General features: G+C 42.7%; 1 protein-coding gene across 3 annotated transcripts; it reads left to right on the top strand.

Moving 5' to 3' along the window:
* The first annotated feature begins 220 nt into the window (after positions 1–220).
* NKRF (NFKB repressing factor) lies at positions 221–17,811 on the top strand. 3 transcript variants are annotated; one of them, XM_035288334.3, is made up of 4 exons: positions 221–927; positions 3,354–3,451; positions 13,628–13,758; positions 14,826–17,811. In XM_035288334.3, the coding sequence occupies exons 3-4, from the start codon at positions 13,644–13,646 to the stop codon at positions 16,781–16,783; spliced, it is 2,073 nt and encodes a 690-aa protein (XP_035144225.1). In that variant the 5' UTR covers positions 221–927; positions 3,354–3,451; positions 13,628–13,643; the 3' UTR covers positions 16,784–17,811. The 3 variants fall into 3 exon arrangements, with proteins under 3 accessions (XP_035144225.1, XP_008988073.2, XP_054107177.1); XM_008989825.5 differs by lacking the exon at positions 3,354–3,451; XM_054251202.2 differs by lacking the exons at positions 221–927; positions 3,354–3,451 and adding an exon at positions 9,877–10,163.
* Positions 17,812–18,146: the final 335 nt, after the last annotated feature.

Below are 18,146 nucleotides of genomic sequence, written 5' to 3'. Positions count from 1 at the left end.
GAAAAGCGTCAGACGAGCCATGGGCTCCCTACATTCACCTGAGAGCACCTTCTAACCGTATTCTCGAACCTCAGAGAATCTTCCTAAATTCCCTTTCTGGAGTCCCCGCCCTCTGCTTGTCACCGTAGTGCGTCAAAGGACCGTAGTCGTCACTGGAGGGAAAAAAATGCGTCGCGCGAGATTCTGCGACGGGATTCGGAAGTTAGGGAACAGCCGCGGCGCAAGCGCACTGGCCTCACAACCCCGGGCGGCACGCGGGTAGGTAGGCTAGAGCCTAGAGGAGGGGAGCAGAGCGTGCTGGGGTCTTTTTTCGCTCTCCGCGCAGTGCGTGGGTCAGCGGATCCGTGGAGGTGCGGAGCCTGACTCGGCCTCCCCGGCTCGCGCGTGAGTGCAGCGGGAGCCCTTCTGTTCCTCCACGAGGTGGAGGAGTGCAGCGGGCTTGCACCCCAGTGTCGGGACGTGAGCTCTTGATCCTCATTTCCTCCTAACGGTGCCCCCCACGCATACACTCCAGTCCCCCCGAGAGTTGATCTTCGCCCCTCGGCGCGCCCCTCCTCACCGGCCCCTCCCACCGGCCCCCCGTTTCCGCCGGCTTGCTACTGCCTAGCTCGCGGTCCGTAGTCGGCTTCGTCCCTGGGGTCCCTGCTTGGGGGCGGAGAAGATGGCTGGAGGACGTCTGCTGTTGGGGGGCGACTTCCTGTCGCCGCCGCCGCTGCCCCCCCTCCCGCCGCCGCCGCTGCCGCCCCTCCCGCCGCCCCCGCCCGAGCCAGTGCTGGAGCAGTGGCGCTATAGCCACGAAAGTGACTGGCAGTGGGCTCTGCGGCGCAGCTTCATCTGTCGGCACCTGCACAGCTATCCCGGGGCTGCCCTCGACCAGCTCCTCGCGCTCTCCGCCGCCTGGACCAACCACGTCTTCCTGGGCTGCAGGTGAGAAAGGTGTAGAGTTCGGGTTAGGGACGAAAGTAAGAAATCGGTGATGGGGGATCGGGTTAGGGACGGCGGTGGAGGGATCGATGATGGTGGTTGGGATAGGGACGGGGGCGGGATGAGGAGGATAGCTTGGAGGCTGGACATTTGGAGGTGCTGGAGGGCACTAGAGGGATCACTATTGGCCTGGGGGTGGGGTGGCCGACTGTGGTGGCTCGGCATGACATAACAGCTAGGAGGGTGCAGAGATCGCAGGAGCGGCCTCTCCAGGACCAGGGATGGAGATAAAGCAGCGCCTAGAAGAGCATTATTGAGAGGTGGTCGTTGTGGTTGGTGGTGGTATTAGAGGACGTGGGAAATGATGAATAGCAGTATCTCTGACCTGCGTAGGGCCTTCCAAGGATGCGGTATCCGCAGAGAATATATTTGACAGTTGGGGTTTTGAGGGAAGGGCGAAGGGACCCCACCGTTCTAATCCTAGTCTCCTCCTTGACCACTCTTTTTCCATCCCCCTTAAATAAAATACCCTCCTCTACTTGCAGCCCCCTAGCAGGGTCTTACTGTCTTCTCCTGGGGAGGTGGTACGTATCAGCTCTCCGATCCGCAGCAGTGTCAGCCTTGCTTGTAGATTTGCGCATAATGTGTCTGGACTCAAACAAAGAAATGGATATATCTACTGTAAAAATGGATTGCCCTCTTTTTACCCTAAAGGGGATCAGAAGGATTAGCATTTGGCTCTGAGTGAGGTTTTCGGTGTGTGTGTGAGTGTGGTGGCAGTGGGGGTGCCTGTCTGTTTGTTTTTCCCCCTCTTTCCTAGAACCTGGTGACGTTCTGAACAGGCCTCTTTAAAGCTCTTTGCATTCAATGGAGACTGCAGTATGGTTCCAACGCAGTTTTTTTTTTTTTTTCCCAAATAGGCTACTTGGACCTCTGTCCTTCACAACCTTTAAATTGGCCCTTTACTGGACTAGTCATTCCTTTGATAGACTGGGAGACTACTTCTTTTGACATTCCTGCAATCATAGTCAGGTTTTTTTTTTTTATCGGGAAGGATAAAAAATTCTGGAATATGATCAGGTCAGTTTTGGCCAATTCAGTTCCAGGAGTAACTGTAACAGCTGTAGAGAAATAGGATTATCTACTCCTGCTCTTAATTATTGAACATGGCATTCAGTGTGATATACTTTGCTCTCATCACAGAAATGTATTTTTCTGTCTTCTCTAGGTTAGCATAATTTCTACCTCTAGAGATAATGATTATTTTGTGGGAGGAACTGGTTACAACTGAGGAAGCCTTAGTTTTTAAACAAGTCACATAAATCTACTTACCTTTGCCTAACAATATTGTTCTTGAGTTCAAAAGTTACCTTTATCCTATAACCATAAGTCTCTATAGTATCACAGAAGGCTGTCAGGAATCTGAATCCTTAACATAAAATAAAATAAAAACAAAAACTTAGGAAGAAGGGTAACCATCCTTTTTTTAAATAGTAAATCTTACCTTCCCACCAGAATGTAAGCTCCCCTGGGGAAGGGATTTTGCTTTCTTGTTTACACCTTTATCCTCAGTGCCTAGAAGATTGCCTGCTAAATAATAGCAATAAATGTGCGTGGAGTGAATGGATGTGTACAGCTTTATGATGTACAACACATTTTCAATATTTATTATCTCATTTCCTACAACACCTTTGGGTATTAGGTGGTGTCTCGTTTTTACTGCTAAATTGATGGAGGACAAGAAGTTAAGTCCAAGTCCCACAGCTGGGGCTAGGATCCAGGGCTTCTGATGCCCAGACTAATGCTCTTTCCACTGAGCCACAGCTGCCATATTTGGGAAGGATGTATCATGAATGAAAGCAAGTAACTGACATAAGCCACATCATTATATCATTATTATCTCAGGATTTAATTCCAAGAACAACACCCTTGTACATAATCAGGGCATTAAAAACACAAAGTAGGCCAATAGTAGTTGGTGTTAAAGGCTCAAGCATTGCAGGCTGTTGTGTGTGCACACAGGTGCATCTGTGAATAGTATGTATGCTATAGTTATCTTGTTACATTGTAGCTAAGTCAGTTTAGTTAATACAAGAATTGCCATTACATTATCAAATAGCTTAATTGAAAATTAATGTTTGCATTGTATCTGATAGCTTCCATATAGGAGAAAGGGAAGGGCCAATGAAGAATCTTGGAAGCTAGGGACCAAGTGCAGTCTTCCATTTTAGATGGGCTTTATGTTACCTCTCATCTTCAGGTGGGTAAAACTTGTGTTCCAATACTTGATGTTAATGTAGATGTTGGAAGAGTTCTTGTTTTCTGTGACAGAATACTCTTCTCTCAAGTGAACTGCAGAATATGTGGTGAAATAGCTCTTTCTACATTTCAGTTATTAATCTTGTTAATTTTTTGTTGTTGTTGCTCAGGCTGGAATGCAGTAGAATAATCTTAGCTCACTGCAAACTCCACCTCCCAGGTTCAAGCAGTTCTCATGTCTCAGCCTCCTGAGTAGCTGGGATTGCAGGTATGCGCCACCACAGGCTAATTTTTGTACTTTTGGTAGAGATGGAGTTTTGCCATGTTGGCCAGGCTGGTCTCGAACTCCTGGGCTCGATTGATCCTCCCACCTCAGCTTCCCAAAGTGCTGCGATTATAGGAGTGAGTCACTGCACCTGGCATTAAATTGTTGATTTGTTGCTCAAGGTATATTACTTGACTTTCAGAACAGGCTGTGAACAATAGCAAAAAGGAAATTCCTTGCTCTTTTTTCCCTCTGGCAAAATGTTTTGTGTTCCATTTTACTTGGGGCTGAAATAAACTCCTAGGTCAAATAAATATTTGAAAATTCCTTCATCATAAGACCAAGCCAGGAGGAACTCAGATGTGCAGGGAAACAGACCATATTTCATTGCTTTTGGTGATGGTGGCAATTTCCACAGAACAAATTTGAACATCTTGACTCTAACTGGGGTTTTCAAACTTAAATACACATCAAAATCACCTGTTAGGCTTGTTAAAACACAGATTGCTGGGTCCCAGCCCCAGGGTTTCTGATTTGGTAAGTCTGAGGTGCTGCCTCAGAATTTGCATTTTTGACAAGTTCCCAGGTGATACTGATGTTGCTTATCCAGAGAGCAGCACTCTCAGAACCACTGCCTTATAGGATAAAATAAAACAGCGTCTTCCAGTTTGTTTTTTAATCATTTTTCCCCCTCGGTGTCCAGGCAACCACAAAGTTCAAATGGCTGAAATTATTTCTCTTCGTTTTTTCATTTGTCTGTTTTGTACAAGTAAACAGCTTACCAAGAATTTTTTCAGCAAGCAGTTTCTAGGATATGTCTTGTGGCTCGTGAAAAATTAGTTCAGTTTTCTGACCAACTACATCAACAGCACTTAAATAATCGTACATATAAATGCCTAAAGAACTGTCATTTTTACTTAAAAATTGTAGTGTCTCCATATTTAATAAATCAGTTTGATTAACTGGGGGCATTCAGTTTTCCAGTCGTTGTTGATCAATAAAATTAGAAGGAGAATCCTGGCCTACTATTCACCTTTCATGAGAAGTTAATTAATAGAGAAACTATACCTTAAAATGAAACCAGCTTTGCTTCCTTATTTGTCTCTTCCTGGTTGATACAAGACTGGTATTTGGAAGGTAGATGCTGGCTGAGATGTTACAAAACTGCACATAGTAGGGAAAGTGTATAAATCACTAGCTAATGAAATGAGTGTGGGAGCTTTTGAAAGATTTATCAGTAATCCGGGTGTATGTTATTCACTTATGATGTCAGGAGTCTTTTTTTTTTTTTTTTAATAGACAGTCTCCCTGTGTGGCTCAGGCTGATCTCGAACTCCTAAGCTCAAGTGATCCACTCGCCTTGGCCTCCCAAAGTGCTGGAATTACAGGAGTGAGCCACTGCGTCTGGCCTGAGTCCTTTCCTTGTCTTTTCTTTCTTTTTTTTTTTTGAAACAGCCTTGCTCTGTCACCCAGGCTGAAGTGCAATGGTGGGATCTTGGCTCACTACAACCTCCACTCCTGGATTCAATTGATTCTCCTGCCTCCGCCTTCTGAGTAGCTGGGATTACAGGCATGCACCAACACACCCAGCTAATTTTGTTTGTATTTTTAGTAGAGACGGGGTTTCACCATGTTGGCCAGGCTGGTCCTGACCTCAGGTGATCCACCCACCTTGGCCTCCCAAAGTGCTGGGATTACAGGTGGGAGCCATTACGCCCAGCTCCGGCCCGATTCTCATGAGTAGTTGTTGTTGTTGTTGTTTTAGTTTTCCTTATGAATAGTTTTGAATAAACAATTTTATACTTGGAAACCTTAATCTTTGCTTAATTTTCAAAGCTTGGGTTTTTTATTTGAACTTAGTAGAACAGTTTAATATATTTTTTTAAAGTTTTAAGGCTGGCATGGTGGCCTGTGCCTGCAATCCCAGCACTTTGGGAGGCCAAGGCGAGTAGATCACTTGAGATCAGGAGTTTGAGACCAGCTTGGCCGACATGGTGAAACTCTGTCTCTACTGGGCATGGTGGCACATGCTTGTATTCCCAGCTACTCGGGAGGCTGAGGCGGGAGAATCTCTTGAACCTAGGAGACAGGGATTGCAGTGAGCTGAGATTGTGCCACTGCACTTTAGCTTGGGCAACAGAGCAAGAGTCCATCTCAAAAAAAAATTTTGTAAGCAACTGTTAGTGAATATTTATTAAATTTCAGCTGCCATTGTATATTATAGTGGCTTATGTTATTCATAGGTATGCATATATGTGTACCTGTTTTGTGTCCAGAGATGTAAAGCTTATGAAGACAGATGTTTTTTGCTCATTAGAACCATCTTTTTATGTGCTAGTGGGACAGTTGAGTCACATCCTGGTTTCTAAAAGCTTGGTATAATACAGCTACTTCTGAGAACCCTAAGACCTCAAAGAATTTTTTTTTTCTTTTTCTTTTGAGACAGTCTTGCTCTGTCGCCCAGGCTGGAGTGCAGCCACGTGATCTTGACTCACTGTAACCTCTGCCTCCTGGGTTCAGGTGATTCTCCTGCCCTGCCTCAGCCTCCTGAGTAGCTGGGATTACAAGCATGTTCCACCAAGACTAGCTAATTTTTGTATTTTTTTTTTTTTTTTAGTAGAGAGGGGGTTTTAGCATGTTGGCCAGGCTGGTCTTGAACTCCTAGCCTCAGGTGATCCGCCCACCTTGGCCTCTCAAAGTGCTGGGATTACGGGCATGAGCCATCACACCTGGCATGATTTTCTTTTTTAAGCGTTGCTAAAGGGTAATTTAGCAGACTAAAATATATAGTACACATGCATCTTAAAAAATTACTATATTAGATTTGCCTCAATGATATCTTACATTTTATTCAATAATATGAATACTGTATAGCCATTAAAACTCATGTGGTAGGCTGGGCGCGGTGACTCACACCTATAATCCCAGCACTTTGGGAGGCCGAGGCGGGCAGATCATGAGGTCAAGAGATCGAGACCATCCTGGCCAACATGGTGAAACCCCGTCTCTACTAAAAAAATACAAAAATTAGCTGGGCATGGTGGCACGTGCCTGTAGTCCCAGCTATTGGGGAGGCTGAGGCAGAATTGCTTAAACCCGGGAGGCAGAGGTTGCAGTGAGCCGAGATCATGCCACTGCACTCCAACCTGGTGCCTGAGCAAGACTGTCTCAAAAAAAACAAAAAATTTGGTAATGATGTGGAGAAAAGGCTTATGATACAGTAAATTAAAAACCCCACCAGATTTCAAATCAACATAGATGCCCTGATAGTGATGGGGAATTATGGGAAAGACAGAAAAAGGAATAAAAAACCGTAACATGTTGATGAAGTTATCACTGGTTGGAGTTATTATTTTTGAGACAGGTTCTCATTCAGTCACCCAAGCTGGTGTACAGTGGTGTGATCACAGCTCACTGTAGCCTCAACCTCCTGGGCTCAAGTGATTCCAGTAGCTGGGATTGCAGCCATAGGCCACATTGCCCAGCCTTTGTTTTGTTTTGTTTCTTTGGTAGAGACAGGGTCTTGCAATGTTGCCTAGGCTGGTCTCAAACTCCTGGGCTCACGTGATATCCTCTTGCCTTGGTTTCCCAAAGTGTTAGGATTACAGGCATGAGCCACTGCTCCCGGCCAGTGGTTGGGAATGTAGGTGCTTTTCTTGGTTGATTTTCTAAAATTCCCCATGTTAAAGGGTTACTTTAAACACACTATTAAAAAATAGACTATGGAACAACCGAGTAGTAAAAGCTTTACTGCCTTGGTTTACTTTAAATGTGTGGTACCACTTCTTTATCTTTGGATAGCTACTCTGAATAATTGTAGAATCCTCGTCTTATTAAACACTCTAGATTCGTATTTACATTGTTCTTTGAATAGTCAAATGTTTGTTAGGTACCATATGGTCTTTTTCATTATTGTTCAGACTGTTTGGTCTTCTTCAGTATTATGACTTTCTAGCAAAGGACGTAGAACTGTGTCAGCAACCTACGCAAAGACTTTTTTTTTTTTTTGAGACGGAGTCTCTGTCACTAGGCTGGAATGCAGTGGCATGATCTTGGCTCACTGCAACCTCTGCCTCCTGGGTTCAAGCAATTATACCTCAGCTTCCCAAGTAGCTGGGATTATAAGCATACGCCACCATGACCAGCTAAGTTTTGTATTTTTAGTAGAGATGGGGTTTCACCATGTTGGCCAGGATGGTCTCGATCTCCTGGCCTTGTGATCCGCCCACCTCAGCCTCCCAAAATGCTAGGATTACAGGTGTGAGCCACTGCACCCAGCCACAAAGACTTATTTTAATGGCCTATGGGTAAAGTTGAATTTTGTGGCAAATGTAATGAATAGGGTACAGTAAGTAGCTAGAATAATTACTGATGCTGGAAGAAACCTGAGAAAAGTGAGCATGAATGAGCCCTAACTGCATCATACCGTAAGACATATATGCCGTTTGCAGTTGTACACTATACTTGGGATCAGGCCCTAACTGAAGGTCTAGAGAAAATTGACTGGAATTCAAGGTGAGTTGCCTGGTTGTAGGGCCACTTTTGATAACAGGTGTGGGATTACCAGTTTAAGATTTGTAGACTCATCTCATTTTCCTACTCTTTATCTCATACTTGAGAAATTAGACTCCCAAATTTGACCAGAAGTGATATGTAGAATGTATGGGTTTTTAAAAAAATTTTGTTGTTGTTGTTATTATTATTATTATTTGAGATAGAGTCTCACCCTTGTCATCCAGCTTGGAGTGCCATGGTTTTGGCTCACTGCAACCTCTGCCTCCTGGGTTCACGCGATTCTCCTGCCTCAGCCTCCCAAGTAGCTAGGATTACAGGCGCCCGCCACCATGCCCGGCTAATTTTTGTATTTTTAGTAGAGACGGGGTTTCACCATGTTGGCCAAACTGGTCTTGAACTTCTGACCTTAGGTGATCTGCCCGTCTTAGCCTCCCAAAGTGCTGGGATTACAGGTGTGAGCCACTGCGCCCGGCCATGTTGTGTTTTCGACTGTGCTTTCTGGTGTTCAGATAAGACTAAATGAAAATAAAATTAGTCTTGGTATTTAAATATTTGTGCTAGCTGTAGCAGCAGCAATTGTCAATGGGAAGTGCAGGTTACAACTGAGCCAGCTTCCAGCAATCTGTCAGGGAGGCCACCGTGCTTTGACTTCTGCTTTGCTTTGAGCAAGACATGATGGGTGTGGAACCTGTTTTACTGAACATGGAAAATGTTACCCTTCTTCTAGTTCAGAACTGACTCCTGTAAAGGCGTGATAGTTACTCATTTTCAGAACTTTCTTCCCAAATGCTACCAGGAATCCCTTTTTTGGTGCTAGGCTGGGAAGGCTCTGAAGGTAGGAAGGGAGAGCAGATAACTGTGATAACAGACACTTTACTTGAGCTCATGTTCCTGTTTCTCTGCAGTAAAATGTTATTCTATCAAGCAGCCAATCTGCTTCATAAGGAGCTTTTTTTTTCTTTTTTCTTTTTTTTTTTAAAGAAAGAGGATCTCAGCCAGGCTTGGTGGCTCATGCCTGTAATCCTAGCACTTTGGGAGGCCAAGGCGGGCGGATTACCTGAGAGCAGGAGTTCAAGACCAGCCTGGCCAATATGGAGAAACCATGCCTCTACTAAAAATACAAAATTAGCTGGGCGTGGTGGAACATGCCTATAATTCCAGCTACCTGGGAGGCTGAGGCAGGAGAATTTGCTTGAACCCAGGAGGTGGAGGTTGCAGTGAGCTGATATCAGGCCACTGCACTCCAGCCTGGGAGACAGAGCAAGACTCCAACTTAAAAAAAAAGAAGAGACAGGGTCTCACTCTGTGACCCATGCTGCAGTGGTGTGATCACAGCTTACTGCAGCCTTGACCTTCCCAGCTGAAGTGATCCTCCCACCTTAGCCTCTCAAGTAGCTGGGACCACAGGCATGGGTCACCATGCTTGGCTAAGTTGTTTGTTTGTTTGTTTGTTTTTGTAATGATGGTGTTACGCCATGTTGCCCAGGCTGGTCTTGAACTCCTGGCTTCAAGTGATCTGTCCACCTCCACCTTTCAAAGTGTTGGGATTACAGGCATGAACTACCGTGCCCAGCCAGGAGCCATTTTTAAAATTGTATATTTTAAAGCTTTGTCTTAAATTTTTCAAACACACCACAAAGTAGAAAAGAGTTTAATGAATCCCATGTACCCATCACTCAGCAGTCATCAATAGTCTGCCACACTACCCTTCTTCCTTCATCTATTCTGCCCTAGCTTTTTGTGGGGGATAGTCTGGAGTATATTTTTTAAAATCCTGACATCATTGCACCTGTACATTTGTCAGTATTCGTCTGTATCAGATAAGAATTTTTAAAAATAGTCACCATACCATTATTCATATTCAACAAATTAACAGTAATGTCTTTTGTTTTGTTTTGTGTTTTTGTTTTGAGACGGAGTTTTGCTCTTGTTGCCCAGGCTGGAGTGCAATGGCACAATCTCGGCTCACCGCAACCTCCGCCTACCAGGTTCAAGCGATTCTCCTGCCTCGGCCTCCTGAGTAGCTGGGATTACAGGCATGCGCCACCACGCCAGGCTAATTTTGTATTTTTAGTAGAGACGGGGTTTCTCCATGTTGGTCAGGCTGGTCTAGAACTCCCGACCTCAGGTGATCCGCCTGCGTCAGCCTCCCAAAGTGCTGGGATTACAGGCATGAGCCACCGCACCCGGCCAATTAACGGTAATTTCTTTAAAATCACCCAATGCCTATTTCATGTTCAGTTTTCTTCATTTGTCTCAAATGTCTTTTTACAGATCGTTTGATTCATTCATGATACAAAGTGTATACAATGTATTTGATTGATCAGTCTCCTCTAACCTGTAACCATTCCCTCTTCCTTTTATTTTCATTCTACAGTATTTATTTGATGAGGAAACCGGGCTGTCACATACTGTTCCCTCATTCTGGAGTTGGATGGTTCCATTCTTGTGGTGGTGCACGTGTTTCTGGGAGTCATGAACTTGATTAGGTTCAGGTTCAATTCTTTGGAGAGCTGTAATGCTTTCTAGATAGCGCCCTGTATATCCTATTGTATCACATTGGGGGGTAACATGTTTGGTTGTCCCAGTTTTAGTGATAATAAGAGGATAAAGTCCTCCATCAACTTTTTTAACTGAAATTTTTCTTGAGATAATTATAGATTCACATGTAATTGTAAGAAATAATACAAAGAAAAAAAAAAAGAAATAATACAAAGAGATGGCCGGGTGTGGTGGCTCATGCTTGTAATCCCAGCACTTTGGGAGGCTGAGGCTGGCAGATCACCTGAGATCAGGAGTTCGACCCCAGCCTGGCCAACATGATAAGACCCTGTCACACTTAAAATACAAAAATTAGCCCTGCAGGGTGGTGCATGCCTGTAGTCTGAGCTACTCAGGAGACTGAGGCAGGAGAATCACTTGAATCCAGGAGGCAAAAGTTGCAGGAAGCCGAGATCGAACCACTGCACTCCAGCCTGGGCGAGAGAGCGAGAGTCTTTCTCAAAGAAAAAAAAAAGTTTGTTCCTTTTTGTCCCCAGTAGTGTTTCATATTGTATGTGGACCAGAATCTAATAATTCACCTGTTGAAGGACGTCTGGGCTGATTGTAGTTTTGGGCTGTTACAAATAAAGCTGCCATGAACATTCATGTACAGGTTTTTGTGTGAACGTAAGTTCTCAATTCTCTGGAATAAATGTCTGAGAGTGTAATTGCAATTCCCGGATCAAGTAGTAACTGATGTTTGTTTTTTTGTATGTTTGTTTTATTTTTGAGACAGAGTTTTGCTCTTGTTGTCCCAGCTAGAGTACAATAGCACCATCTCGGCTCACCACAACCTCTGCCTCCCAGGTTCAAGCAGTTCTCCTGCCTCAGCCTCCCAAGAAGCTGGGATTACAGGCATGCACCACCACACCCGGCTAATTTTGTATTTTTAGTAGAGATGGAGTTTCTCCATGTTGGTCAGGCTGGCCTTGAACTCCCGACCTCAGGTGATCCGCCTGCCGCGGCCTCCCAAAGTTCTGGGATAACAGTCGTGAGCCACAGCACCTGGCCTGATGTTTGCTTTTATAAGAAACTAACAAACTGTTTTCCAAAGTGACCGTACCATTCCCACCAGCAATGTCTGAGTGATCCAGTTTCTCCTCATTTTTGTCAGCATTTGGTATTGTCACTATTTTTTATTTTGACCATTCTAATAGGTGTATAGTGATACCTCATTGTGGTTTTAAATTGCATTTCCCTGGTGGCTAGTGATGAACATTGTTTCATGTGCTTATTTGCAATCTGTCTATCCTCTCTGGTGAAATATTTTGTTCATGTCTTTCGTTCATTTTTTAATTTGATTTTTTTTCTATTGAGTTTCAGATACTAGTCTTGTCAAGTATGCGGTTTACAAATATTTTCTCCCAGTCTGCAGCTTGACTTTTCGTGCTCTTCACAGTGTTTGTGAATAGCAAAACTTTTTACTTTTTTTTGAGATGAAATCTTGCTCTCTCACCCAGACTGGAGTACAGTGGCACAATCTCAGCTCACTGCAACCTCCGCCTGCTGGGTTCGAACAATTCTCCTGCCTCAGCCTCCCAAGTAGCTTGGACTACAGGTGTGTACCACCATGCCCAGCTAATTTTTTTTCTATTTTTGTAGAGATGGGGTTTTGCCATGTTGGCCAGGCTGGTTTCTCACTCCTGTCCTCAAGTGATCTGCCCACCTTGGCCTCCCAAAGTGCTGGGATTACTGGAGTGAGCCACTGTGCCCAGCCAAAACTTTTTAATTTTAATGCAGTCCATTTTTATCAGCAGTTTCTTTATGGATCATGCTTTTGGCTTCAGGCCTAAGAACTATTTGCCTAGCCCTAGATCCTGCAGATTTTCTTTGTTGTTTTTTTTTTTTAATAAATGTTTTATAGTTTTACATTTAGGTTTATAATGCATTTTGAGTTAGTTTTGTGTAAGGTGTGAGGTTTATTTTAGATTGTAGATGTCCTTCCTCTGTTGAATCACCTTGGCACTTTTGTCAGTACTCAATTGAAAATATTTGCATGGGTCTGATTGTCAGCTCTCCACCATTAGCTTTTCACCTAATAGGTTTAGCAGCCATTGATAATCTTTTTTTTTTTTTTTTTTTTTTTTGAGAGGGAATCCCACTCTGTTGCCCAGGCTGGAGTGCAGTGGTGTGATCTCAGCTCACTGCAGCCTCCACCTCCCAAATTCAAGCAATTCTCCTACTTTAGCCTCCTAAGTAGCTGATATTACAGGTGCCTACCACCACGCTTGCGTAATTTTTGTATTTTTAGTAGAGATGGGGTTTCACCATGTTGGCCAGTCTCGAACTCCTGACCTCAAGTGATCACCTGCCTCGGCCTTTCAAAGTGCTGAGATTACAGGCATGAGCCACCATGCCCGGTTTGATGATGGTTTTTTATTTTATTATGGGTTACAGAATGGTAGTAGTTCATGATTCCTTCATTTATTAGCTGGAATGCTTCTCCAAAAGACATTCTCCTGATCAGCTCTGTGGTTGCTCTGAGGTACAGTTTTTACAGGAAAATACAGGATAAATGTTTGCTTTCTTCCTTTCATATATACCTGTTTGCAGAATAATGACATGGTTCCTTCCATCCTCCAAAGGTGACCAATAATAATTTCTAAGTATCATTATGAACATTATGGCTCACTTTGCCAGTAGGAGTCTGTTCAGATTGGCTTCTGAGTCCATTTGACACAACTCCTTTGATCTTTGACAGTTTCCTTGTTTTTAGGTGCAAGATTTTTCAGGCTCACCTTAGACACTTCCTGCCACATGCTTAGAATCAACCATTTCTCTAAGGACCTTCATTCCATTTCACGAGAAATTATAGAGACCACAATCAAAACAAATCATGAATTTATACTGATACTTTCAATTCAAATGAAAGACATTTTTACTATAATTTCTTGAGTTTATATTTCTGTGTCTTCTGCTGAAAAATCTTGATTCCTAATTAGTAACATAATTATTCATTCGATAATGAATTGGTAAATATTTTAGGGCCGATTCTTTGGTTTTATAGCCAAGATACCCTGTTGATAAAGTCTTGTGGGAGCAATTATAAGACTGGCTTATTTAGGAGCTTTGTAAAAAGACATCCCTACCTGTTTTAACTGTAGATTATATTAACTTAAATAGGTACAGCCCACGCTTGATGGAAAAAATTCTCCAAATGGCTGAAGGTATTGATATTGGGGAGATGCCTTCATATGATCTGATGCTGCCCAAGTCTTCCAAAGGTCAAAAACGCCACCTCTCAACATGTGATGGTGAGTATACTTGTTTCTGAAAGGTGGGATTTCAAGAAACAACATGGCTTTAAAAAATGATATGAGTGTGGTATATCATTTTAAATAACATTGGTAACATTAGTTCTTACACATGTAAAAGGGTTTTAGCTTTTAGTTATTTACAGTTTTTTGAGGATGCTAAATAGAATTGAAAACTAAGAATACTGAAATCCTGCACTCCTTGAAGTTTATGCCATGGAACCTCCCTCTAACTAGAATCTTATATTGTGATCACTTGAGCATCTAAGTCACTAAATCCTCTTGGATGGGTCCGGGATGGATGAGCTTTCTACTGAGCAGTTATAGGAAGGAAGCCCTAGTGTCTGGTATAGCCTCATCTGAGTTCTTCCATAGCTTTAAATTTGGCATCTCCCCTAAATCATTAGTGTCCAGCTGTTGTTCTAGAAATAAAATAGAGCAAAAACCCTTTTGTGATGAATGGGTCAGAACTGAGGTTTTGAAGTTTAAAACCTTTGGAATCTTTTGATAATTCTTTTTTTTTTTTTGAGTTTTAGTCACAACTATGTAAAGCACCATCATAGAGTCACTCACTTCTGATACAAAAGAGAAAGGCTTTGTAACTGCCTCTGGTCATCATTTCTCTTGCATTAGAGCCATCTGTTTCCATTTGTAGTCCTTAAGTGAGCTTTTCAGCACGGGTGGTATGAGATTGTACTGGAACAATCTTCCAGTTCACTTCACCTTCCAGCACAGGGTGAAGAGTGTATTTCACCTGTGCTTTAGCTCATTTGATGCAAAAGCATCTACCAGTCATGTGTGGTGGTGACCTGAATACTTGACTCAATGGTATATTTTCTATCAAAGGTCTTCCCTTACATGTGGAAAGATAGGGAGCATCCCTCCTTATGCTGGAATCTTAAATTGATAATTGAGTCCCTTCACCCAAATGACATGAAATTTTTGTGATGGGAAGTATCTCGTACCAACAATGCAGCTTGCAAATAATATGGTTGGTACTATTTTCCTGCTTGGTTCTTTTGAAATATTCCCATTTTAATGAATTGTAAATTTCACTCATTCTATAGGTCAAAATCCTCCTAAAAAGCAAGCCGGTTCCAAATTCCATGCGAGACCTCGTTTTGAGCCTGTACATTTTGTAGCTAGTAGTTCAAAAGATGAAAGACAGGAAGATCCTTATGGCCCTCAAACAAAAGAGATAAATGAACAAACACATTTTGCCAGCATGCCAAGAGACGTCTACCAAGATTATACTCAAGACTCTTTCAGTATACAAGATGGGAATTCTCAGTATTGTGATTCATCAGGATTCATTTTCACAAAAGACCAGCCTGTAACAGCCAACATGTATTTTGACAGTGGGAACCCCGCCCCAAGCAGCACATCACAGCAGGCAAATTCTCAGTCAACTCCTGAGCCTTCACCATCACAGACATTTCCTGAGTCCGTGGTAGCCGAGAAGCAGTATTTTATTGAAAAATTAACAGCGACTATCTGGAAGAATCTTTCTAATCCAGAAATGACTTCTGGATCTGATAAAATTAATTACACATACATGTTAACTCGTTGTATTCAGGCATGTAAGACAAATCCTGAGTATATATATGCTCCTTTAAAGGAAATTCCTCCTGCCGACATCCCCAAAAATAAAAAACTTCTAACTGATGGCTATGCTTGTGAAGTTAGATGCCAAAATATCTACTTAACTACAGGTTATGCTGGCAGCAAGAATGGGTCCAGGGATCGAGCTACTGAGCTAGCTGTAAAACTCTTGCAGAAACGTATTGAAGTTAGAGTTGTCCGGCGGAAATTCAAGCATACGTTTGGAGAGGACCTTGTGGTGTGTCAGATTGGCGTGCCCTCCTATGAATTTCCTCCAGCTTTGAAACCACCAGAGGACCTGGTGGTGCTGGGTAAAGATGCTTCCGGGCAGCCAATTTTTAATGCTTCCGCCAAACACTGGACCAATTTTGTCATTACAGAAAATGCAAATGATGCAATTGGTATCCTTAACAATTCTGCCTCATTCAACAAGATGTCAGTTGAATACAAATATGAGATGATGCCAAATCGCACATGGCGTTGTCGAGTGTTTTTACAAGATCACTGCTTAGCTGAAGGTTATGGAACCAAGAAAACAAGTAAACATGCAGCTGCCGATGAGGCTTTGAAAATTCTTCAAAAAACACAGCCCACTTACCCATCTGTCAAAAGTTCACAGTGCCATACAGGCTCTTCACCCAGAGGATCTGGAAAGAAGAAAGATATAAAGGATCTTGTGGTTTACGAGAATTCTTCCAATCCCGTATGCACGCTGAACGACACAGCTCAGTTTAACCGAATGACAGTTGAGTATGTCTATGAAAGGATGACAGGCCTCCGCTGGAAATGCAAAGTGATTCTAGAGAGCGAAGTAATTGCAGAAGCAGTTGGGGTGAAGAAAACTGTCAAATATGAAGCTGCCGGGGAAGCTGTGAAAACCCTCAAAAAGACCCAGCCAACTGTTATTAACAACTTGAAGAAAGGAACTGTTGAAGATGTGATTTCAAGAAATGAAATTCAGGGCCGCTCAGCAGAGGAGGCTTATAAACAGCAAATCAGAGAAGATAACATCGGAAATCAGCTGCTGAGAAAGATGGGTTGGACGGGTGGTGGTTTAGGTAAATCTGGTGAGGGCATACGGGAGCCTATCTCAGTCAAAGAGCAGCATAAGCGGGAGGGGCTTGGTCTGGATGTAGAGAGGGTGAATAAAATTGCCAAGAGAGATATTGAACAGATCATCAGAAACTATGCCCGCTCTGAGAGCCACACAGATTTGACTTTTTCTAGAGAGCTGACTAATGACGAACGGAAGCAAATACATCAGATTGCTCAGAAGTATGGTCTTAAGAGTAAGTCTCATGGGGTGGGCCATGATAGGTACCTGGTGGTAGGTAGAAAAAGACGGAAGGAAGATCTACTAGATCAGCTCAAACAGGAAGGCCAAGTGGGCCATTACGAGCTTGTTATGCCTCAGGCCAATTGAGATCTTCCAATGCCTCAAGCAAAGTGAGATCTTCCTAATTTATTTTGTAAATGCCTAATGAGGCAGATTTTTGGAATTTAAAAAATGCTACATGTCCTGGTTGCAGAGTATATTCATCTTAAGATGTCTCACCTTGTTCATTTCATATAGTGGTTTATGAAATATTGGAACCTAAAGAATTCTGTCCACTTGTATTAGCTTAAGCCAGCAGATATTGTGCAGTTACTGTTTGTGTCTTTGATATTGCTGTGTCCCTCAGATTTTAGCAGTTTGAAAAGCAAGAACACATATCCAAATAAAATTTTACCCCGAGAAAGAAATTGTCATTTGAAAGGGCATAGCACAGCAATCTGCAACAATATGTAAAGTTGATATTGACTACAATATCTTAATTCCAGATTTACTGAAAATGTCAGATCATTTTGTATTAATCTATTTTCATCTTTGTGTGAAGCCAGTTATAGAATGTTTAACAATAAATTGTGCTGTACATGTAAATGTCCTTACCAACTAAATGATGTAAAACTTTCTTAATTTTAGTGTTCATTTATTTATAAATTCTACCATGTGATTTCCAGAATATTGGAAGTGATTTACTGTATCTTGTGATATATGGGTTTTAACAAAATCTAGTCTTCACGCTGAGAGAGCACTACTTGAGAGAGCAGTTGAAAGTTTCAAAAACTTTGGTTCAATCTGAAGAAAGGAAGCTTGAACTGTTTGTTCTTGGTGCCTTGCAGAGAGACTCACAGCAACTCTCCATTATAGCTTTCACAGGGTTTGGATGTGCAGGACATCCAAGGCAGCCACAGCTGTGGTAGAGCTTGGTAAAAGACTGAAGACACATTGGTGCTTTGATGCAAAGGTCAGTTGGCTGGTCCCTCTCTCAAAAAGCTTATTAAGCCTGAAAAGCCAACTTTGTAACATATTTAAAACTGCTATTTTCGCTTATTTCTGGAATGTAAAAAAATGTATAAAAAGAATTAGTGTATACTTCCTGAATAAAAAGGAGCCAAAGTTGATGAGAATGATGGCGTGCTCATTTCCGGGCAGCAGCCTTGTAGCAACACTGGGTCTTTGGAGAAGGGAAGTGGTGTTTGCGCAGAATATTTCAACACCCAGAGCACGTGTGGATGAAGGTACTGATTTAACAGATAGGAATCAGTCAACTATCACTTTTTTCCTGTGGACCAACACGCTTGCTTCAACCAAATCTTAGGCTGCTGCCTTTTATGTGATTTTGTATCTCAGATAAATCAAGTATAACCTCATAACAGCACAGGTGAATATTACCATTGTTCATTAAACACCTCTAATGAAATGATGTTCGGGACAATTAGGTGGCTTACGATGCCTGAAAATA

The sequence above is a fragment of the Callithrix jacchus genome, chromosome X, assembly GCF_049354715.1.
Source record: "Callithrix jacchus isolate 240 chromosome X, calJac240_pri, whole genome shotgun sequence".
Classification (NCBI taxonomy): domain Eukaryota; kingdom Metazoa; phylum Chordata; class Mammalia; order Primates; family Cebidae; genus Callithrix; species Callithrix jacchus.
The sequence above is the reverse complement of the archived record's forward strand: the minus strand, read 5'-3'. Positions and strand labels throughout refer to the sequence as shown.

Excerpts from the sequence above, each read along its gene's own strand:
- NKRF (XM_008989825.5), top strand. The coding sequence starts at position 662 with ATGGCTGGAGGACGTCTGCTGTTGGGGGGCGACTTCCTGTCGCCGCCG. Across the intron at positions 928-13,627 it reads CACGTCTTCCTGGGCTGCAG|GTACAGCCCACGCTTGATGG; the intron begins GTGAGAAAGGTG and ends TAACTTAAATAG. Across the intron at positions 13,759-14,825 it reads CCACCTCTCAACATGTGATG|GTCAAAATCCTCCTAAAAAG; the intron begins GTGAGTATACTT and ends CTCATTCTATAG.